At 40.3% G+C, this 23,829-nt stretch overlaps 1 protein-coding gene across 2 annotated transcripts; it reads left to right on the top strand.

Annotated features, from left to right (window-relative positions):
* Positions 1-18,975: 18,975 nt before the first annotated feature.
* LOC110701625 lies at positions 18,976-23,451 on the top strand. 2 transcript variants are annotated; one of them, XM_021879243.1, is made up of 6 exons: positions 18,976-19,203; positions 19,294-19,865; positions 20,106-20,453; positions 21,109-21,495; positions 22,128-22,339; positions 22,598-23,451. In XM_021879243.1, exons 1-6 carry the CDS (start codon positions 19,076-19,078, stop codon positions 22,844-22,846), a joined length of 1,896 nt encoding a protein of 631 aa, XP_021734935.1. In that variant the 5' UTR covers positions 18,976-19,075; the 3' UTR covers positions 22,847-23,451. The 2 variants fall into 2 exon arrangements, with proteins under 2 accessions (XP_021734935.1, XP_021734936.1); XM_021879244.1 differs by having other exon boundaries at positions 18,977-19,203; positions 19,297-19,865.
* The last annotated feature ends 378 nt before the right edge of the window (positions 23,452-23,829 follow it).

Raw genomic sequence — 23,829 nt, 5'->3', positions numbered from 1 at the left:
CAATTCCACCATTTCCAACACTTTCCCCTTTCCCTAGAAATGTTCTGGGATTTCTTCATCTCATCCACCTTCTCTTCTTCCTATCTCCTGCACTTCTCTCAGTAAATGCGTCGAAACCCAAACCGGCAACGCTTTTCCCTTCACATTCTGAGGGATTTTCACAGCAACCCCATCATCAATTGGTGGTTTACTTCTCACAGCAGGCACAGAGCGTCTCCAAGCAGTGGAATTACTGCAAAATCCAGGAATTTTCTCACTCTCAGCAGGTTTTTCAGAGGGTTTTTGATTGGTTTTGGGGGAATTTGAGCCACACCCAGGAGGAAAATCTCTAGCATAATGATGAACTCTCTTCACAGTTGAAAATTCCATAAAGGGTGGGTTTGAAATCCCAAATTGTGGCGGGAAATCCCGGACAATGAAACCCTAGATCTCTTACTTCCATGGTTTTCAGCTTCCATTATTAGAAATTTTGAAAAAACAGGGGAAGGGGGAAAATGGGTATGAATTCAAACTCAATGTGAGTAAAACTATGAGAAATTTAAAGATTTATAGCTCGAAATTTTGTAAAGAACAGCGAAAACCCAATGAATAACCCAGAATAATTCCAGGTTAAATGCAAAAGTGAAGGAAATTTTGGGATTTTTCAAGTTTCTCGGTTGTTGTGTGTTCAAAAATGTGTGGATTATAATAAAGGAGTGAAAATGATAAAAGTTGTGAGAAGGAATTGAAGGGTTTTCTTTAATAGGGTGGTTTCAGGAGAGAGAAAAGTTGTCATTGTAAACGCCATTGATAAGAGGTTTGAGAGCTCAACAGAAGAGGAGGGAAAGAAATGAAGTGTGTGTATAACTAACTGTATTTTTGACTCTGAAGACGCAGATTCTATTTATTACTACTTTTGGCTTTTAGTGATTTTTTCTTTTTTTTTTTTTGAGGTGATTTTTTTGCCAAATGAGTAAATTGAATTTCCAACTGTCTTCCCCCCCCCCCTCAAAAATAAAAAATAAAAAATATCTAAAAGATCGGCTAATACTCTACGCGTTTTTGTAATAACCAACGTAATTAGTACTCTATCCATTTTGCCTTTAATCTTTACCTTAATGTTTCTGCTTTTCGAAACAAAAGGAAAATAAGAAAGAAAGAAACTAAACAATGTAATTAATGTGGCGATTGAGAAAAGAGAATGAAGTTTAAAATAAATTGAAATTTTGCAGGGAAAAAATTATTTAGTGAAAAATTGTTTTAAAAAATGTATAAAAAGAGAGAAAAAAGTAATAAAATTTTGGGACACTCACCAAATTGCATTAGATCATACATAAGAAAATTGATGGGAATTTTTCTGACTATATACAGAAATATTTCAAATGAGAATAACTTTTTTTAACGTAATAATCAAGAAACAAGTACATAACAATTAGGAAGTATATAGTACAGTGGTGGATAGTCTTTTTTATTCATAGAATGATACTCCTTTCATCTCATAATATAGTTCCTATTGTGTTTTTTTTCACAATATTTACGAAATGAGAGGAGAAGTGGAAAAAGTACATTAAAAGTGGAAAGAAGCTAGACAAGTGGATAATTTAAGAGAAAAAAAAGTGAAAAGTACAATTATATATAGAAGTTAGAGAGAGAAAGTGGAAAAAAGTACAATGCAAGTGGATAATTTAAGGGTAAATTAAAAAGTTAAATGAATAAAGTTAAAAAAATGAGGGTATAAATGGTCTTTACATGTTATCCAGAAATAGAAACAAGAACAACATTTTGGGTCTCCAAAATAGAAAAAACAGGAACTATATTGTGGGACAGAGATGGGGAAGGAGGAAAAAAAAAGAAAAAAAAAAAACAAGGGTACAGTTTTGCAAATATATTAAAGTAAAATATATAGGGGTACTTAAGTTGTTTTTAGCTTAGGAGTGTGTCAAATATTAAAAATCGACCAAATATAAAAAGTGTGTTATTTATTATGAAACGGAGGAAAAGTAAAGTATATTAAAGAACAATCAAGAAACCATGCCAAAACAAGTATAAGAAAATGTAAAGGGACACTTCAAAATATTATGCTCTTATAAGACAATCCTTAAGGACTAAGAAGAGTATATATAGTGTAACTTATTGTATCGATGAAGTTGCTTTCAAACATAAGTCTTTATGAACATTCATCTTGATTTGATCTTCTGGTTATTATTACTCCATCCCTTTTTCTGGTTCAGTGACACATCTTCTGATCACATTTTGCATCCCACTATAATTATTTTACATACTTCATATTACTGATATTAGGTTTGACTTAATTTTTTTAGTTATATTTAATAATATAATGTTGTTGTATACTCCGTAATATATTGTCGTATAAGTTACAATATATATTTCTTCATAATATTAATTATATAAAAAATTTACACAAATGTTCAAGCATATGTCTCAGCATGTGAGAAAAGTGCTAGTGTATCACTTGAATAAAAGAGTGAATATGAAAGTAGCAAAAAATGATGTATAGGATAAAAGAATTTTGGTACGTAGGGTTAAGTTTGCATGTGTATAGTCTTTTTTTTATTTTTTATTTTAATTTAGAATCATGTAATGTTTATTCAAAATAAATGAATAAAAATAAAACAAAATATATGTAAGGTAAAAAAAACTAAATAATGTTATCTATTTTGCTCATATAATTTCAAGATTTTATATGTTCAGATCATATGCATACAATGAGAAGAAAAAAAATATATATATCTCTCAACCACTAAAACTTAATGTTTGGCGAAAATTGCATGGATATGCAATTAGACAACTATGTTAGGGATGTTTCATCATATTTGCAACTAAAAAAAGAAATAGTGGGTGATTGAGGTCTAACAGTAGAAATTTATGTATATAAGAAATTACTTATAAACATTGTTTCGGATAAAAACAATAGGTCCTTTGTCTAGACCTTACTTGTAGGCTGAAGATTGGACTCGGACCAAGTGATGAATGGGACAAGGGTTTCCTGCACAGCAAACACACGTAAACTGGCCTCGGGGGTTGTGCCGAGGAAGACCCCTCCGATGCCAAAGTCAGTACAGTGTTTAGAGAGAGAAAGCTATGCAAGAGAGTTAATGCATGAGGCTTGAAGTGAATGAATTGAGAGAGAGAAGTCAAGGCTTTTATATACCTTACTCAAATGGATAAATTGGGCCTTGAGGTCAAATGGGTTTGCCATGTTGGCCGGGCCTTCGACTGACTTGACATGTATTAGGAGAGTTGAATCTTTTTTTGGGCTTTGTAATTGAATCATTTATGGACCGGCCTAATTGGAATAAATTGGATCCAAACAAACATAATACTGAGTAATGTAATTAGTAAAAAGAGATGTCTAAAGTCATAACAAGTACTCCATTAAAAAATTAAAAATTAAAAATTAAAAATTAAAAATGATTTTTGTCATTTCATTTTGCTGGCCTTTCAAGGATAAGTTAGATGATCTGGTCGAAGATTTAAAGTCATGAAACACAAGTCTTAATTATTTTTTTTGTTACACCAATTCTTAATTTTATTATGTTAATGAAATTGTAGTAAAAACTAATTATATGAAGTCTCGCAATTTCAAACATACACCTAACTGGACTTTATCTTCAACAATTAGTACACATAAGTTGTGTGCAAAAAACACACTAGCACATGTAATGTGTGCGCTATATATGCCATAATATGCATGAAAGTCTGAGGACACATAAAGCATGTATTACTAATGTGCATGAAGGCCATGCACTATATATGAATTGAATTATTGAAGCTCTTAGAGGAATTGGTAATGCACCATAATAGTTGCATATATATACAAATTACTTATAAAGGGTTTCTTCCATCTTCAAGTTGCATTCCTTATCAAAATCATGATAGGTGTGGTATAGCACATAATCGTGTGTTGCTGAATCCATCACCATTCTCTCGATGCCTTAGAACCTGCATATAATAGACCATGTACAATATTATGCGCTATAAAACATTTCAAGAATCATAATCAGAAAACTTAATTAAACTGTTATATCAACATTGAAGTTCAGAAACTTTCATAATTTGATTACTAAGTACACAAGATTGTAGATACATACATATAACAAAGTCTCATAATTACAATTTACAAAGTAGGACAAATTTTTCGAACAGTAACAATACATAGATTGTGACTAGATAACATATCGTAAGTTTTATCGGTTTTATTTTCACTTTGAAAATTTATACAAACTCTTCTCATTCAGTTGCCAGAAATCGACATTAACATATATGAATTACTTAGTATAATAAATCATCGTTCATCATTACTCCGATCCTACAGCGCTAGCCTATCAAACTCCCAAACCCTTTTTGAGACATACACTAGTTAAGTTTTGTTTGGAACAATAGTTTTACAGAAATCAATGGGCTCTCATGTGAAGGGGCGTGATAGAGTATATAAATCGATCCTGGGCTTCAACTATCAGTTTAAGCTTTTGGTTGAGTTGGTCCGCTAACATGGTATCAAGAACCAGCGTGACACAAAGGTCACGGGTTTGAATATTAAACGCTAGGTATGGTGGGTGTTTCGGGGTTTTCTGATGTCCTGCGGGAGAGTTACAATTCCGAGACTGGAACCGGACGCCTGTACCTGCAAAATAACGGAGACTCCTGAGAGCTCCGCCTCCAACGGTCAAGTTAGTACCTGATTAAGGAGTAATTAATACAGAAATTAAAGTAATAAGGTCTCTCTAGGTGAGAGTATTTAATGTAGGTAATCTGCTTTGCTAGCGAGATCAGCCGGTTATTAGTGTGTTCCGTAAATTATTCGGTCCCCTGATTAATGAGGATTAATCGAGTATTTATAGCCTTGGGAAGCGTGCAACTCTCTAGGTTTAAGGTAAACCTAGGGCCGAACGGGCTTCTAGACTGAAATGGGCCTTGATGGCCGGTTGTCCCATTTGGCATGGGTGGACACGTGGCGTGTCTTAAGTGGTCCGTGGAGGACGCGTGGCGGAACCTGGTTGGTCCACTTGTCAAACGGCGCTTGGTGGATAAAAATCCCCTAATCATTTGCCCCTCACAGGTGGCACGCGACTGGTCACGTGTCGCCTGTGACAGGTGTCGCACGGTGACAGGCGACGGCCCGTTACAGGTGTCACCTTGCAGACGGCCGGGAGACTCTCCCGCCCAAATTTGAATTCGGAGGCGACCCTTCGCCTTCTCATTTTGCCTATAAAAGGAAGTGCTGACTTCGGTCATTTTCACATTTGAGAATTTTTGCGAGAACATTCGGACCCCTGAACTTGCTCTGACATTTTCGGACATTTTCTGCCTACCGCCTGTTCTGACAAGCCGACTGACCCGAACTTTCAGGACTTCATCAACTGTCATCCGTTCAGGTAACTCAGTTCTCTTACTCTTAATTTTCTTTTTATTTTTTGAAATGGCACCATGGAAGCACACGACACGCCCTAAGTTAGTGATCAGCCGGTCACCGGGGACGGCTGAATCTAGGACTAGGAGTGCCGCCTCCCCTTTTCTGGACCCCTCTTTGCCCTTTATACAAAGTCCAACTGAATCTGTGTCTATGCAGAACGTGATGGCCAGAACAAAAAAGACTGCTAGAATATCAAACTCAGACGGCTCCTCCCAAAGGGTACTCCTTAGCGAAACATCTGACCAGGCGCCAGATGTGGAACGAGGCGACTGTCAAGCTGACAGTTCTGAGAGAGGGACCAAGGTGTTCCCTTCTCATCTAACCGTGGACATGTCTAATTTACCTTCTGCTCCTTCTAAGGGAGAGGAGGCGGGCCCCTCTAGGAGAGGGGAGGAGTCGTCCTCTTCGGACTCGTCAGGGGACGAGTCCGATTCCAGCTCTTCTGACCATAGTTCTTCTGACTCAGAAGAAAAACATAACCGCCTACAAGAGGCGAGAAGTTCCCATGCAGTGGAGAAGGGGGATAATTGGGCAGAGCCGTCCGCCTCTTACAGAGAGGAAAACACCCCCTACTACTGCAGGGTGCCCCGGGGCCGGATCGCAACCATGCGAGACAACGTGGCGAGCTTTATTGCTAACCACAAAATGGGCCCGGAGTATTTACTGTTTGTGCCGGATCCAGAAGATACTGTCGTCTGGCCGGCTGGTACCAGCTATGGTGACGGCTGTTTTGGCTGCTATGTGGCGGCCATCAAAGCTGGTCTGCGCTTCCCATTACATCCGGCTGTTCAGCGGATTTTAGATGGGTATGATCTGGGGTTATGGCAGTTAGCCCCCAACTCTTGGGTAAACGTACTCGGCTATGTGGCCGGGTGCGAACTGAACGGGGTGGAGCCAAGTTTTGAGGCTTTCGCCCACATGAACTATCTCAGCCGGACCCCTAAGTCGGGAGGTACCGGCTGGTATCAACTAACAAGCCACAGGGGTTACCTCATGACGAGAGGTAAGGCAAACAAATGGAAGGATTGGCGGAACACCTTCCTTATTATCGAGAGTTCAGACACGGAGCTGAACAAACGTTTTAACAAGTGGAACAGGGATCCGCCTCTTCTTGCAGGCGGCCGCAGCATGCCGCCTGTTCCCCCAAAGGCTAAAAGAGAGATCCTAGACAAAGGACTCTTCAAAGTAGAGACTAGGGTGAACTCTACTTCAGGGGTACGAGAGCAAGTACCCCTACACTGCGTCCCGAGCTTCAAGTGGCTCTATGATGAGTACTTCTTGGCCGCCTGTGGCCTCGGCAGTCGGTGCTCTAGAGGTAGCCGGCCTGACGAATACTCTGTTTTTTCACGCCTTGTTTACTTGGGATTTTTACTAACTTTGCTGTTTATTTCTTTCAGCCGACGCCATGAGTAAAATAACAGCATCTAAGACTGCGGCGGCCATGCTGCGGGTTTCGCTAATGAAGCAGTCGTACGCCGACTCCCCCAGCAAGGAGGCACCCTTGGTAAGCTTTGAAAACTCTTCCCCTTTAAGTTGTATTATGCATATACTAACTCTTTTTGTTTTCAGTCTGGCACTCCAAGGGCTTCTTCCTCGCAACAGCCGGACCCCAAGGCCCGGAGAACGACTGTTGCAAGCTCTCCTGGGTCTTCCAGGAAAACAGTGGCGGCTGAGAAGCAGCCGGCCACTTCTTCAAAAACCCAGGCGGGGCCGCCTAGATGTATGGACACTTGCTTGTAAAAACTCACTCTTGCTTCCTTCTTGATTAGGTCTAACTTGTTTTTCCTTTTGCTTAATGCAGCCGGCCCCCAGGGACTTGACTTGGTTGAGGTAGTCAAGTCAATGGTTAAAGTAGTTCCTCCCTCTGACAGGGAGGCGGTCAAGGGTGCCGGCACCCTTGACCTCGATGGAATTTCGGGATCCTAGCTGAGGTATACCCTTTTGAAGTTCCAGGACGCCTGTTAACCCTTATGATTGGAAACTGACGCCTGTTTTTCTTTGTACTTAGGCCCTGCTCCGAGTCAACAGCCTTCGCAAGCCGATTGATCGGAAAAACAAAGAGGTAAAGGCCGCAAAGGCTATGGCCGCCTCCAGCTGTGATAAAGCAATGTTTCAAATTGCCCAAAATGAAGTACTGACCATTGATCTTCTTTATTATCAGGCGCAGGCGACCGCCGCTGTTCGGGCTCAGCTAGAGGCGGCCCAAAAGAAGGTTGACGAGCTGGAGGGGACCGTCACCAAACTTAAAGCCGAGCTGAAGCCCCTTCGTCAGAAAATGCACTCTTACGAAGCCATGGAGAAATCTTTGGCTAACGTAAAAGAACGCCTGGTGAACCAGGAGAAGAGTCTTACCCAAGAGCTCTCGGACAAGGCCGAGCAAGAAAAACAAGAGCTCGTCCGGGAGATGGTGGAAGACTCCGCCCAAATCCAACGCATGACCTGGGAACGACTGTTCCCCAGTGCCGACTTTGCCTCATGGGAAAGAACGTACCGCCAGTGTTCGGAAATATATAATCAACAGATCCTGGCGGCTGCTGAAGAAGAGGCGATGGACGTTGCGTTGGAGGAGGAAGAGCCTGTTGTGGCGCTTGTGCCACTTGGGGGAAAGGCATCAAAAGATGATGCAGCGAAGGCCGAGTCCAGCAAGAAGAGTGCTGACCAGGCGGCTGCTGCTGATACTGAACTGCCCCCTTCTTAAGCTTTAAGTATATTTTTTCTTTTTTCACGGCCTGCGTGCCGTTTGCTTTGTAATTACCCGGCCAGGGGGCCGGGGTTTTGTATATTCTGCTGGTCTTTTATGGCCGGCTCATTTTAATCAAATTTTTTGTTTTTGTTCAAATTTGTCTAAGTATTTGAAATTTGCTCACTAGACAGACTGTTGTGCATGGCCGAACGTTAAGACAGGTACAAATAGTAAGTATGCCGCCTATGCCCCTGGACGACTGGTTGTCTGTTTCCAGGATAGATGATCAGTCGGCCATTTAATCAATCGGTATTCGAACTCTTTATTCAATTTGACCAAGTAAATAGAATTACCAAGTAGCCAAGGAATTTAAGTAGGAAAACAAGCGGCGGGTACCGGTTGTTTCCCTTTATTGCCAATGTTGGCCTCTAATTTGTTATTTGTTAACCTAGCAAGAGTATTGGTTGAGAGCCTTTGTTTATTAAAAACAAGTGGACGACTCGTACCTTTTAGGCTCAGTACTAAGTTTGAGTGACTATTAAGTTAACATAGGAGTTACTTAGTCTTCGTCACAATCTTGATTGAGTAGTAAAGGTATCAGGCGGCGTAGGCCGGCTAGACCCCTTGATTCACCAATGTTTGTTGGCTATTTACTCAATAGGTTATCCAGTAGGAATAGGGGTTCGAGTGCCCTTGTTTGTATAAAACAGGCGGACGACTCAAACTTTTTAGGTTCCATACCAAATTTGAAGGAGTGACTATGAGTTAACTTTGGAGTTACTCAGTCGCCGTCACTTTTGTTTGAGAAGTAGAGGTACCAGGCGGCGTAGGCCGGCTAGACCCCTTGATTCGCCAACGTTTGTTGGCTATTAACTCAATAGGTACCCCCTGCATTTATCCCAAGTAATACAGGCGGTCATCTGACTCAGATGTCAACTGCTACCACTGGTTTGGTTAGTGATAGAGTTATCCTTGTCTCAAAAACGGCTACGTGGTTGCCCTTTGGGACAGTCGTATAGGTGCCGTGTAATTAGTTTATAGAACAATGTTCCACCCAAAAGGGAGCTGCTCTCTGCGACGAATTTCATCCGAATGGATGCCGCCGGACGCCTGCTATAATGTTGGGACAGGTCGGATTAGTTTTTAATATTAGATCAGTTGACTAGGCGCCTGGTCTGATCATTCGGCCAGTGGCCTTGGTACGTTCTTGGTGAACGTATGTGCTAAGTAAAAGAAGGGTAGCCGCCTGTTAGTTACAGGATCGGCCAGGCCCTAAACTTTTTAGCTAAGTATTGTGAGTAAAATACTCGAGAGAGAGTAGCCGACTGTAATGGAACAGACGGCATGCCCCTGTAAAGATAAAGAGTGAAACTCAATGGAGAGTAGCCGACTGTAAAGGTACAGACGGTCATGCCCCTCGTAATACAAAATTGAATAGTAAGTGCCAACTTGTTAAGTAGCTCTTTACTTTACATCATTCAAAAGAAATATTTCTTAAGGTTATCTACATTCCAAGTTCGAGGCAACGGTTGTCCGTCTGGTGTTTCCAGACGGTAGGTACCGTCCCTGACTTCCGCATAGATTCGGTAGGGTCCTTCCCAGTTGGGAGTTAGTTTGCCAGACTCGTTAGCCCTACCAACTGCTTCCATTTTTCTAAGTACAAAGTCCCCTACTTTGAGTGGACGCCTGTGCACTTTTTTGTGGTATGATCTAGTCATTCTCAGGCGGTAGATTTCATGGCGCAAAACAGCATTGCCCCTCTTTTCAGGAAGTGAGTCTAATGCCAGGCGCATAGCTTCCCAGTTTGCCTCTTCGTCATATAGCATTACTCGAAGAGTCGGCTCGTAGTGTTCTATTGGAAGAACAGCTTCTGCACCATAAGTTAGGAGGAATGGAGTTTCTCCAGTCGCCCCTTTTTCAGTCGTCCTAATGGCCCAAAGAACATGTGGTAGTTCATCTGCCCATAGGCCGCCTGCTCGTTCAATTTTTTTCTTGAGACCGTCTGAGATGATTTTATTAAAGGCTTCTACCTGGCCGTTTGCTTGTGGACGGCCGACAGATGCAAAGTAATGTCCAATTCCTTGGTCTCCCAACCAGCTTTTGAGAACAGGCGTCTCAAATTGGGGACCATTATCAAAAACCATAGACATGGGAACCCCGAACCGAGTGATGACGTTTTTCCAAATGAATGAAATTACATCTTTCGTCTTGATTCCCTTTACAGCCTCCGCCTCTACCCATTTAGTGAAGTAGTCAACGGCAACAAGTATATACCTTCTGCCGCCTGTAGCAGGCGTATATGGACCCAGAATGTCCATGCCCCACTTAGCAAACGGTAGTGGGCTGTGAATGGTAGTGAGATCAGTAGCCGGACGGTGAATTAATTTGCCAAACCTTTGGCACTTGTCACATTTTTTCACCATCTCCATTGCATCTGCTTCCAAAGTAGGCCAAAAGTAGCCCTGCCGCCTTGCCCTTTGAGCAAGCATCCTACCACCTATATGGGAAGCACAGAAACCAGAGTGAAGATCATCTAGTATCTCTCGTCCCTTTTCAGGAGTAACACACTTTAAGAAGGGTTGAAGGTGCCCCCTCTTGTGCAGTTCCCCCTGTATCATTTCAAAACAGGAGGCTCGTTTTTTTAGTGATGCCGCCTGTTGAGGATCATCCGGCAGTGTACCGTTTGTCAGATATGCCCTGATTGAATCCATCCAGGTTGAGCTTCTGTCTAGAATTCCAATAGGATTTTCCTCGATGCTTCTCTTCTCCATTACTTCCCAAAACACAGTTCGAGGAGTATCGGAGGAGGCGGATGATGCTAATTTCGAGAGTGCATCTGCCTGGTTGTTTTCTGATCTCGGTACTTGGATCAGATGGAAATCCTCAAGGGAGCCGACTGCTTGTCGGACCGCCTGTAAATATTTGATCATGGCCGGATGTGTTGCTTCGTATTCGCCATTGTACTGACTCACTATCAGTTGTGAATCAGAACAGGCGTCTATTTTCCTTGCCCCGGCCGCCTTACACATGCGGATCCCGGCTAGTAAAGCTTCATATTCTGCCTCATTGTTTGAAGCCTGGAAACTGAAGCGTAGAGCATACTCGAACCTGTCGCCCTCTGGAGATTGACATACGACGCCTGCTCCACAACCGTTTGAAGTAGAGCTTCCGTCCACATATACCTTCCAGACTTGGTCTGGAACTTGAGAGTCAGGAGGACGAGTCATCTCTACAATAAAGTCAGCAAAGGCTTGCCCCTTCACTGCTTTTCTAGGCTCGAAAGTAACTTCGAGACTCTGCATTTCTATGGCCCATTTGATCATTCGTCCGGAGGACTCCATGGTGGTAAGGGGCCGTTTGATCGGTTGGTCGGTATACACGACGACTGCATGTGCCAGAAAGTAGGGCTTCAATTTTTTAACAGCCATGAAGAGTGCAAGACCAAATTTCTCCACTAGGGGATACCTCAACTCGGCATTTTTCAGTACGTGACTGACAAAGTAGACCGGAAGTTGACAGCCGTCCCTTTCAGCAAGGAGCACCGCGCTTAACGCATGATCAGAGACGGCCAGGTACATGTAGAGATTTTCTTTGGGCAAAGGGCTGACCAGCCTTGGCAAGGAATGCAAGTGAACCTTTAATTTCTGGAAGGCGGCCTCAGCATCCGGCCCCCATTCAAACCTTGCCTTTTTCTTAATTGCCTGGAAAAAGTATAGGCATTTGTCGCCTGATCGGCTTAGAAATCTTCCCAAGGCCGCCAGACAACCTGTTAACTTCTGAACCTCTCGGACGGTACGAGGCGACTGCATGTCAATGACCGCCTGTACCTTCTCAGGGTTCGCCTCTATTCCTCTCTGGTTGATAAGGAATCCGAGAAATTTCCCAGACTCAACTCCAAATACACATTTCTTGGGATTGAGCATGACATGGTGCCGCCTGAGTGTGGCGAAAGTTTCTCGGAGGTCCGTCAGATGATCTTTCTGAAGTTTAGTCTTAACAATCATATCATCAATGTATGCCTCGACGTTTCTCCCAATCTGATCAAAGAACACTGTGTTTATCATTCGTTGGAATGTAGCCGGGGCATTCTTAAGACCAAACGGCATGACCGTATAACAGTATAATCCCTGATCAGTGACGAAGGCCGTCTTCTCCTGATCTTTCTTCCACAAAGGAATTTGATGAAAACCAGAATAGGCGTCCATAAAACTCATCAAGGCATGGCCGGCTGTTGAGTCGACCAGGTTATCAATTTTGGGCAGAGGATAACTGTCTTTGGGGCACGCCTTGTTCAAGTCTGTGTAGTCTACACACATTCGCCAGGTGCCATTCGGCTTTTTAACAAGTACCACATTTGCAACCCAATCTGGGAAGTAACATTGCCGAATGAACCCTGCATCAAGTAATTTTTTGACTTCGGCGGCGGCCGCCTGACCTCTTTCTTCACCATGGTTCCGCTTCTTTTGCCGTACCGGCTTCTTTTTCGGATCCACAGCGAGTTTGTGTACTGCCAGATCAGGACTAATGCCTGGCATTTCATGGACTTCAAATGCAAAGATGTCCTTGTATTCTTTCAACAGGTTGTGAAAGTCAGCACCAAGGTTTCTCAGAGCAGTCGTCCCAACTTTGACTGTTCGGTCAGGGCGGGAGTCGTCTAATATCAGGTCCGTATGCTCACCAGCCGGCTGAGGGCGGAACTCATCCGGCCGGTCCTCTGCCAATGATTGCTATTTTCTTGCCTTTCTGGCGGACTCTGTCTGGGACGCCTTTCTTTTTCTGTCGCCTGTTTCTTGAACAGGCGCACTTTCCTTGACATTGTCAAGGTCTGTTTTTTCTCCACTTGACCCAGTGGCCTTAGCAGTGGGTTTGACATCCGAGAGATAGCACTCTCGGGCCATCCTCTGATCTCCCCTTAGGGAGCCGACTGTTCCATTGTCCCTTTCAAACTTAAGCAGCATAAGTGACGGGATTATAACAGCCTTGGCACTATTCAGGGTTGGGCGACCCAGAATCATGTTGTAGGCAGAGAGTTCCTCTACAACTAGGAATCGGACTACCATGTGTCGTCCTTCCCCTTTTTCGCCCAGGCGGACGGGTAGATCAACTCGTCCCAGTGGGTGGACGACTCCTCCTCCAAACCCTATTAAAGGGTGGGAGGCCGGATGTATGCAGTCCGTCTGATATTTCAGTTTTGACAGACATTTGCTGCTGATGAGATCTGAAGAGCTCCCAGTATCTATGAGGATTCGACCAACTCTCTGGTTGGCCACTTTACATTCAATAACGAGAGGGTCGTCATGCGGCCCCCTTATTCCTCCTAGATCCTCTTCAGTGATGACAATCTCAGGAAATATATATTTGGACGGTCGTTCTTGGTGAACGGAATTTACATCTAACCGCCTTATATTATCTTTGTTGCCCCTAATAGTGGGGCCGCCTCCTGAGAAGCCGCCTGCAATGGTGTAGACGACTGCATCATCTGTATCGGAACTGTCGGCCTGTTGATTCTTTTTGGCCGACTGCTTTTTTGAGGAAGTATTCCCCGTAGATTTCTTGACATAAGTGTCAAGATCACCTTGATCAGCCAAGCGGTCTAGGTACCGCATGAGACTAATGCAGTCGTTGGTGTGATGACCAATGTCATCATGATAAGCACAGATTTTGTCTTGGTTCCGGTTGCTCGCAGAACCCTTCATGGGGAGCGGTTTCTCAATTGAGAGCCGTCCCTTTATTTCTTTTAGGATAAACTGGTTATCCTTGTTAAACACATACTTTGGGGAGTATGGTTTGAATTCCTTTTTCTTCTTGGCCGGCTGTTTAGAGGAATCAGCCGCCCAGACCCCTTTTCTTTTTTCATCTTTGTTGGACGACTGTTTCTGTCGTCCTTCTCTATTGTCGAACCTCTTCCCGTCCGACTGTTTCATTGTACACAGATCAGTCGCCTGTATATAGGCTTCTGCTTCAATCAAGGCCTCTTGAAGAGTCGCCACCCTTTTTCGAACTAAATCAAATTTGAAGGTAGACCCGTCTTTGAGACCTCTAAAAAAGTCAGTATAAGCTACCTCATCCGGTAACCCTTGAATCTGTATTCTCATCAGGTTGAACCGCCTGATGTAGGAACGAAGCCCCTCCTTTTCACCCTGCTGAATTGTTCCCAAATCAAGGGTCGTTTTCTTCGCAGGGATGTTCATTGCAAAGTTGGAGGCAAATAAGTAAGCAAGCGTCCTGAAACTGTTTACACAACCAGTCGGCAGGTTGCCGAACCATTGCTGTGCAATTCCCTTGAGAGTTGCTGGGAAACACTTGCACCAAGTGGGATCATCCAACCCTTGAAGGTACATCAGGTTGGTGAATGCCATCAGATGGTCTTCCGGGTTAGTAGTGCCATCATAGGCGCCTACTAAAACATTTTTTACTTTGGCCGGCTGAGCGGCTTCAGTAATTTCCTTGGAGAAGGCCGACGGCTGTTCACCAAGTCTAAGCAGCCGTAGCTGCCAGTCCATAGGTTGGACGTTTTTTGCTGCAGGTCCACCAAATGGAGGTGGCTGCATAAAATATTGTTGTTGCGGCACAAATGGCAAATTTGGTACCGCCTGCGCACTATGAAAGCCAGACTGACGGGAGGTGCCGCCTGACTGACTCTCATGGTACGACTGAGTTGGCCTCATCGAGGCATTTCGCAAACTGTCCTGAAAATTTGAAGTAGAAGCCGACTCTGATAATCGGTCACTCTTCTTCTGCTCTAGCAGGTGCCGAGCATCTGTGAACGTTTGCTTTGACCCATCCGCCTGAATATGACGAACCGGTTTCCTATTTCCCGTAGGATAACGGAGTTTTGTGAAATCAAGAGCAGACGGCTCCCGCTTCTTAGATTTAGGATGGGGAGTCGCCTCTCGCCCTTGAACTGGCTTCCTCTTCAGTGAAGTGGAAGGTTTTTTGGCCGCCTGCTCTTTGACTGAAGCAGGCGGTTTTTTGTTGATCAACTCTTGGATCTCTCCCTTGAATCCCCTCATGAAGGTCATGAGTTCGTTCCTTGTGATGGGAGCAGACCCATCAGTCGGCTGTTGCCGAGCAAGCGGTGCGCCTGCTGGCTCGCTTCCTGTTTGAAGATACTCCCGTTCCCTTATTTCAGTATGACGGGTACGGCGGGCCCTTAGGGTCCCGTCTGGAGCTGTATGAGTTTCAACTTCAAATTCACTTTCGGTATCATGGTCCGACTGAACTTGAGGGTCATCTAGGGGACGCCTCTCTTCTGGGGTCGGTACAGACTTGGATGCCATCTCTGAAGTACTCTCCCCACAGACGGCGCCAAATGTTTCGGGGTTTTCTGATGTCCTGCGGGAGAGTTACAATTCCGAGACTGGAACCGGACGCCTGTACCTGCAAAATAACGGAGACTCCTGAGAGCTCCGCCTCCAACGGTCAAGTTAGTACCTGATTAAGGAGTAATTAATACAGAAATTAAAGTAATAAGGTCTCTCTAGGTGAGAGTATTTAATGTAGGTAATCTGCTTTGCTAGCGAGATCAGCCGGTTATTAGTGTGTTCCGTAAATTATTCGGTCCCCTGATTAATGAGGATTAATCGAGTATTTATAGCCTTGGGAAGCGTGCAACTCTCTAGGTTTAAGGTAAACCTAGGGCCGAACGGGCTTCTAGACTGAAATGGGCCTTGATGGCCGGTTGTCCCATTTGGCATGGGTGGACACGTGGCGTGTCTTAAGTGGTCCGTGTAGGACGCGTGGCGGAACCTGGTTGGTCCACTTGTCAAACGGCGCTTGGTGGATAAAAATCCCCTAATCAGTGGGGCTCATGTTGCATCCACACTTCAAGCTCAATGGGCTCTCATGTGAGGGGGCGTGATAGATTATAAAACTTATTTATGGGTTTCAACCATCATCTTAAACTTTTGGTTGAGTTGGTCCTCTAACAAGATGTATACAAGTTGACAACTTTGAAGAAAATAGCACACTGGTAGGAGAAGCTGGGGCGCTGGGCTCAACCTTTAGCAAAAATCTCGGCGAGCTAGAGTTGCAAACATTGCAGTAAAACCTGCAATTAGAAAGAGAGTCAAGCCACTGTCAACAAATGATAAACGAGCCTGGCCACACCCGTCACAAGTGTTCACTGTACAAGTACAAGAAGGTTCCACCTCAAAACCATATGACAATGAGGGGAGTAGCCCCTTAGCCTTATAAAGTAGACACAACATTCTTGTTTCTTCAATATGGGATACTTTCCAACACTTTCAATATGGAACAATACTTTCAGTCACATGTGGGTTTGCTCATGGGCTCAACACTCCCCCTCACATGTGAGTTGTCCATAATACTGGCCCAAATTACAACACAACCCAACCTGAGCTCTGATACCATGACAAATTAGGGTGAAGAGAGAATAGAATGGCTTATTATTATTGATCATCAATAGGCTATTTATAATAGCAACATAACATTCGTAAATACTCTAAACCCTAAACTTCCTTATAAGATAATATTTCAATTTCAATACTTAACCTAATTCTATGTATCTTAAAATATCACAAAAGATATATTATTTTCTCCTAAATAATATCATAAGATCTGTGAAAAATATATCACAATAATATATTTTCCTATATTCCTAACACCCTCCCGCAATCGTAACGGCAGTAACACGAAAGTTACGATTGGAAATTCCACTTTGTTGAAGTCGAGATGCATGTCGCCTTCATTTTTTTTTTTTCCTTCAATGATGAGAACATTCATCTTTTTCGAACTCATCAGTCAATCAAGCATGAACGTCATTCTTTTCGAACCTGCAAATATAACAATTTTGGTTTTTCCAGTGCAAAAACGAGCTCCAATCAAATATTGGTTTTTCAGAGTAAACCACACTCAAATCTCTTATTGGTTTTTCAGAGTAAACCACACTCAAATCTCTTATTGGTTTTTCAGAGTAAACCACACTCAAATCTCTTATTGGTTTTATTTTAGAGCAAAACCAAACTCATATCCAAAAGAGCAAAATCATGCTCGAATCAACTCACAAAAAATCACCCCATTCTTAAAGAGTGACAAAAGTCACGCATGTTGATGTAATTACATCAAGACATCACCATATTCACCAACAAATGCTTAAATTGCATTCACGTACTTGCGAAAATATTATATATATATATATATATATATATATATATATATATATATATATATATATAATCGGCAAGGGGAAAATTTTTGTGAACGGTCCCAAGATTTAACCTGCTCTTGATACCATGTTAAATTATGGGGAAAATATTTCTCTGTATTTTCTTTTTCCTTGTATTTTCCCATTTCTAATATATTCGGCCACATTATAATATATATAGACAATAGGAATACCTAACCCTAATATTCCTTAATATCTTAACTTCCTAAAATCTATCACAATATACCACATATATCTTTTCACAATAAGATCTCATATGATATTATTCTCATAATATCATATCACAATATACTCCTATCTCAATACCCTCCCTCAAGTCGGAGGTGTAGATCTCGAACGTCCGACTTGGACAATAAAAGAAAATCTTCATCTTGTTGTCATCATCAAGCTGCAATATGTAATCATTAAACGATCCTTCAAAAATCACCAAAAAAAATCTTCTTGAACTTGAATACTTGATCATGCGACGTTCTTGATCTTGATTTCTTTTATAATCAGCACAATAATATATTTTCCTATATTCCTAATAACAAACGATGGATTTTTTTTTCAACAACTGCTAAATGATATATTTATTATTTGAGCATACTCCGAATACAAGATCGATATTTAAATTTTAAACTAGACATATGGGCATGTGTTCACAGATCGATATATAATGTCTAGTAGGCAGTGGTCATGTTGAACATTTTATACACAGATCGAGCTTAGTTATACACTTAGCTATATGTTCATCAGTGTGTAACCAAAGAATATATCCTCTTTAAAGAATATATATCATAGTTGTCAAGTGATGATAAGATCAGTAACAGCTACAAGTACATCATTCACGAGCACTAAAAACACAAAGTTTCAGCACACTCGTTGCATAATGACCATGATTAAAACAAGTTTATAGAGAGTCGGAGATTCAAGAAATCCATAAATTAAATTCTAATTGTTCAATAACACTAATAATAATATTTTCAACATTTATAAAAGAAGAAAAACACAGAAATGAAAGGAGAAAAAAAAAAAAAAGAATCTTCCTACCTACCAGCAAGGTAACCCAATTTCTTCACTTGTAGTCTAGGGCTTTGCTTACCATTGGGCTTCGTTGCTTTCTTGGTCTTGGATTGAACCTAAAGCCTTACAAACTTACTGCATATTTAAGACACTCAATGATTAAAGCACTTGATGACAAGCACAAAATTTCATATATGAGCACCGTGTGGTCGGGGTTACTTATTCAGAGTTACTCAGCCGGTCAGGGGTTTCTTGGTCATGGCTTACTTATTCAATGGTTACTCTCATACAGAAAACGCACTAACCGACTGAGTAACCCCAAAATAAGTAACCCTTGATCAACTAAGTAACCCCTAAATAAGTAACCCCGGCCATACGGTGTGACCAGTCACACTGAAAAGCAGTTTCATGGCCTCACTCTATTTTTCCAACGGTGGAGATTCTGCTAGAGGTAGTCTTTTACAACGATATTTTACATTCTTTTATTTCTCACATCATTTTTTTAGGTAGTTTCTCATAAAATTTGGATTTTATTAGGAAATTTCCGACAAAAAAAAATCCTATTAGAAACTGTTTTCGGGATGAAAAAGAAAAAAAAATTTGAAAAATAAAAGCTAGCAATATTGACCGAAAAGATTGAAACGTGTTGAAAGCAACCAACCAAATAAAAGCAAATTGCTTTCTTTTTTATTATTTGGGTTGGGATACTTTAAAGTGTAAGAGAGTAAGATAATACAGGTAGGAGTCTCATTAGTTAGTGCAAATTAAAGGAAGTTAAAAATAAAGAATGCCATGTTCAAGAAAAGAAGCAGTTGTTAAGCTCTTCTACAATGTCACAACCATTGCAAAGTTCTTCTTTCTCTTCTTCTATCTCTTCTCTCTCTTTGTCGCAAAGATCTTCACTTACTTTTTCAGGTTATTAATTCCTCATTATTTACATTCAATTATACATAAAAAAAAATGAAAATGATTTAACATGTACTAACTGTAACGTTGTTAATCTAGCAGAACAGAAGATGATGATGAATACGAAGATGAGATGTTATATGAAGACGAAGACGAAGAAGAAGAGGAAATAACAACAACAACGGAGGTGGAAGACGAAGAAGATGAACTAGTACAAGAGTATATGCGGTATTCATATGTGGGTGAAGAAGATCATCTTGTTGCTCATGTAGTAAATGACGGCGAGGCCTTAGTTTTCGTTCCGAAAGATAGCTTGCATGATCATAGTAACTCCGATGAGAGCGTATTTCAAGATCCTGTTGAAGTTTTTAAGGAAGAGGTGTCCTGTTTTGAGAGCTCGTCTATTAGCTCTTCAGAATTCGATGGTGGTTGTAATAATGATGATATTGTTCAGAGCAATGCTTATGAGGTTGAAAATGAAGATTATGCATTAGATTACGACAAATCCAATTATTTGAATGATCAAATAATCTCTGGTTTCCGAGAAGAAGATGAGAGCAACATCAAAAATGACCAAATCTACGAGGACTTTCGTCGAAAATCTCCAATTGAGCTTTTGAAATATGGCTTCGAGGAGAATAATAATGATGCCACTGATAATAAAAATCATGGTATGTATATATGTTCTCTGTCCCTTATGTATGTTTTTGCACGGTCCCTAGCGTATAGACTAAATTTGATTATTAATATTTTTGGTTGCGTATAAATAAGATTGTTTAATTTGTGTATATGTTCTCTATCCCTTATGTTTGTTTTTGCACAATCCCTAACCTATAGTCTAAATTTGATTATTAGTATTTTTGGTTGCGTATAATTAAGATTGTTTAATTTGACTGTCCTCGATCTTGTAGGAGAAAAGAGTGAAGAGAAAATTGAAGTAGCAAAAAAGGAAGACGCGAATTTCACAAGGGATGACAAATTTCTAATATTCGCCCCACCAAAATCCGATTCAAAGAAAATGAACGTAGACATGGAAAAAGAGAAAGAGAGGATGTTCGAGGACACGTACACGATTGGATCAACCTCTAAGAGTTCCTCCGAATGGAGAAGTTCAATAAGGGATTCGTGTACAGATGATCCCTTCTCTTCCTCGTCTAGGAGGAGCTGCCCTAAATGGGAGTCTTATGCCGTGTATCAAAAATATGATGAGGAGATGATGTTTCTCGACAGAATTAGCGCACAAAAGCTTCATGAAACTGGTATGTTATACATCAATAGTTGTTATTACGTACCAACATAATTTACTCCATTGTAGTTTAATTTTGATGGATCTATTTAATTAATTTTTTTTTTTTTTTTTTTTTTTTTTGGTGAGAATTTATATTTTTATCCCAATTCTAAAATCCTAATTTATTTTGTGAGCAAGTAATTGTTTGTCAAGCATACTCCTCTAGTAAAAATTAAGATATCTATTGATTAGCGTGAGATTGGTATAATTGTTATAAATGTACTTCATATTTTATATAAGATCCACCCGATTCCTTATTACAAGGGATTATGTCTAAAAGGTGGTTATAATGGTACCACATAGATTCTCCTATATTGAGTAACTTGCATTTTAAAACGAAAGAAAATGACCATTTTACCCACATTACTTCTAAGTTAAGCATTGAACTACCAAAGCATTACAATAGTTTCGTCAACTTGGAACTTGTTCCCTTCCCTTCAAATAAGATGATTTGATCTGAATATTTTAAGATATAGTCTAGTATTTTAATAAGTCTATCTAATATGATGTGAATATTTCTGGTCTAATTTGAACAAAAATCTGAAATAATAAGTATATATTTGAAATAATAAGCTGAAGAGAACAAGTTCTTGCTTAATTGATTAATTTTACAATTGATTGTGTAGAATCATTGAAGTCATTCCAAGTGGAACCAAGATCAATATCCCAAAGAATTGTACACAAACTTGGTAACAAGAAGAAGCCAAGTTCAGGCGACGAAATCTACAAGAACAACCCTTATAATGAACTAGAGGTTGCATATGTTGCTCAAATATGTTTAACGTGGGAGGCGCTTAACTGGAACTACGTAACCTTCAAGCGGAAGCTCGTGTCGAAAACCGAACTAGTAGACCCTGGTTGCCCGGCTTATATTGCACAGCAATTCCAGCAATTTCAAGTACTTCTTCAAAGGTACAATGAAAATGAGCCTTATCAACGCGGTAAAAGGCCAGAAATTTATGCGCGAATGAGGGGCCATGCTCCTAAATTGCTTCAAGTACCTGAATATCATGGTGAGTTTCATTTTTAATTTTTCAAAAACTTTTAATCTTGGAACCAAATTTACATGACTTGTATGGCTTGACTAACAATTTTTAAGGAAAACATTAGCGTAACATCTAATAATTGAGAGTGAGCGAGAGATACCTCAAGTGGTTAGAGCTTCCCTTCTAGTGTTACTTGTTGGTTACTTGCCTTTTTGTGTTATTCTAGTTAAATTTGAGTACAAGGTAATAATGAAGAATCTTGATAATTTAGTGCACGGTCGATCTTAATAAAGTTTACTTCATAATAATGCGTGAGAATTAGCCTAATCATAACCAATCATTGGTTCAACACATTGATATATCCTATTGTTATTCAAGAGTACATGAATCATATATTATGAAATCATAATGCAAAATGTGCCAAGAGTTCAACCAAAGAAAAGGTTTCGTGTATTTTTAGTTTTGTACTAGCCGAGGTACAATTCTTTAGCCATATTAGTTGCTTGTCGTCTTTTAGAAAATTGAGAATTTATGACGAAACAGATAGCAAGTTGTTCAAACGGTCTAACAATTTTATGTAGTTATGTCCATTATGAACCCGAATATATTATTGCTTCTTACAGAGTAGTTCTTACATCATTAAATTGTTCAAATTACAGATTATGAAGGAGAAGAAAAGGAATTAAGTGGAGGAAGAATAGCATCAACATTGTTCCTTGAGATACTAGAAGATTCAATTCAAACATTTATGAACTTTCTTAAAGCAGATAGAGAGAGTCATTGTCAAGTTATCACTTCTTTTTTTAAAATACGTCCAAGAGGATCAATCGATCCTACCGTTCTCAAAGTGTTCAAGAAATGCAACAAAAAGGTCAGCTCAAGCATCAATATATATATGTCAATAACATATATCTATTTTTTAATAATTTCGTTAAAATTTATTTAAAGATATTAATGACTAAAATTGTGCATTCACTCATGTATTAGTGAAAGTGTGAAACTGTTACACTTATTCAAATACAGATGAATATCTCTTATTAAATTTTATAATGTTTGTTCATACACTTTTTATAAAATAATGATGCATATACGTAACATATTCTAATATATTGTGAATGTATATTTGCAGAAGAAGCTGAAGCTGAATGAATTACAACGTTCGTGTATATGCTTCAAAAAGAGGAATCTAACAAGGGAAGAAGAAATGGAGATTTTGATGAGTTTAATCGATTTAAAAGTGGTATCAAGAGTTTTAAGAATGGCAGAAATAACACAAGAACAATTACATTGGTGTGAAGATAAGATGGGCAAAATAAGAATTTTTGAAGGGAAGAAATTACAAAGAGATTCCTCCCCTCTTTTCTTTCCTGCTCATTGACCCAATTTAAATAAAATAACATGCTTTTGCTTTGGTGACTAGACTTTGCATCTTCATTGAATATATGAATATCCCTTTGGAAGTCCCATTTGCTTTTGGGTTTATCATACAGGTTATTTACCATAAATAAATTATGGGGCTGCCAAACACGTTAAACTTTTGACACATACATACAAAGACCTGATCAAGTGTGGCCCGACCCAACCCGATTTTTGTTTGGCCGGGTTTGAAAATGCGTTTTTATGCATATTTAGTTGATTTTTTAGGTCCGACACTCCGACTCGAAAAGCCCGCACGGCCCAACCATTTTGGACAGGTTTGGACACAAAAATTCCGGCCCGAAAAGTGGGCATAATGTTTTAACTCCAACCTGGCCGGCCCGACGTTTGATCAGGTCTACATACAATATAGTAAGTTTGGAAAAGCGTTATCTCCACTGACGTGTGTAATTGACACACTTATCTGTAATCAGTACCCTATATAGGTGGAAATAAAAATCTAGTTTAACCCCTTGTACTTTCTAAAAAAATTATTTTTAGGGTAACGTTATACTCTGTATATAGTCTTTACTAAGAATAAGCGTTGTATAAATTTTCTAGTTTGGCATTAATTTAAGAATGTATGTCAAAATCACGCGCAAATTATTGTAATTTAATGTTGTATTTTTTTCATTTTTAACGTCTTATATGTAGTCCTAAAGGTTGTGTACTTATGTATATCAATTTCCTTATTTGTATTTGTAATTTTTTTTTGTTTGTGGTCCACAATATAGACTTTTTTTTAAAAATGGAATAGGGAGGGATGATTTTAATAAATAATAATAGTCATTCGTCACTTACAATCATCCCTTAAGAGATCTAAATTTTCAATACAAAGATTAAATACCCCTAAACTAATGGCATCGCTTCTGAACTGTTCCTGAATAATTTTAGATGTATTTGCATCGTTATTGACGAAGCTCCATTGATGTATAGTAGTAAAAG

This window comes from Chenopodium quinoa, unplaced genomic scaffold, assembly GCF_001683475.1.
Source record: "Chenopodium quinoa cultivar QQ74 unplaced genomic scaffold, ASM168347v1, whole genome shotgun sequence".
NCBI classification, from domain to species: domain Eukaryota; kingdom Viridiplantae; phylum Streptophyta; class Magnoliopsida; order Caryophyllales; family Amaranthaceae; genus Chenopodium; species Chenopodium quinoa.
Note: the sequence above shows the minus strand (reverse complement) of the source record. Positions and strands in the feature narration are given on the sequence as shown.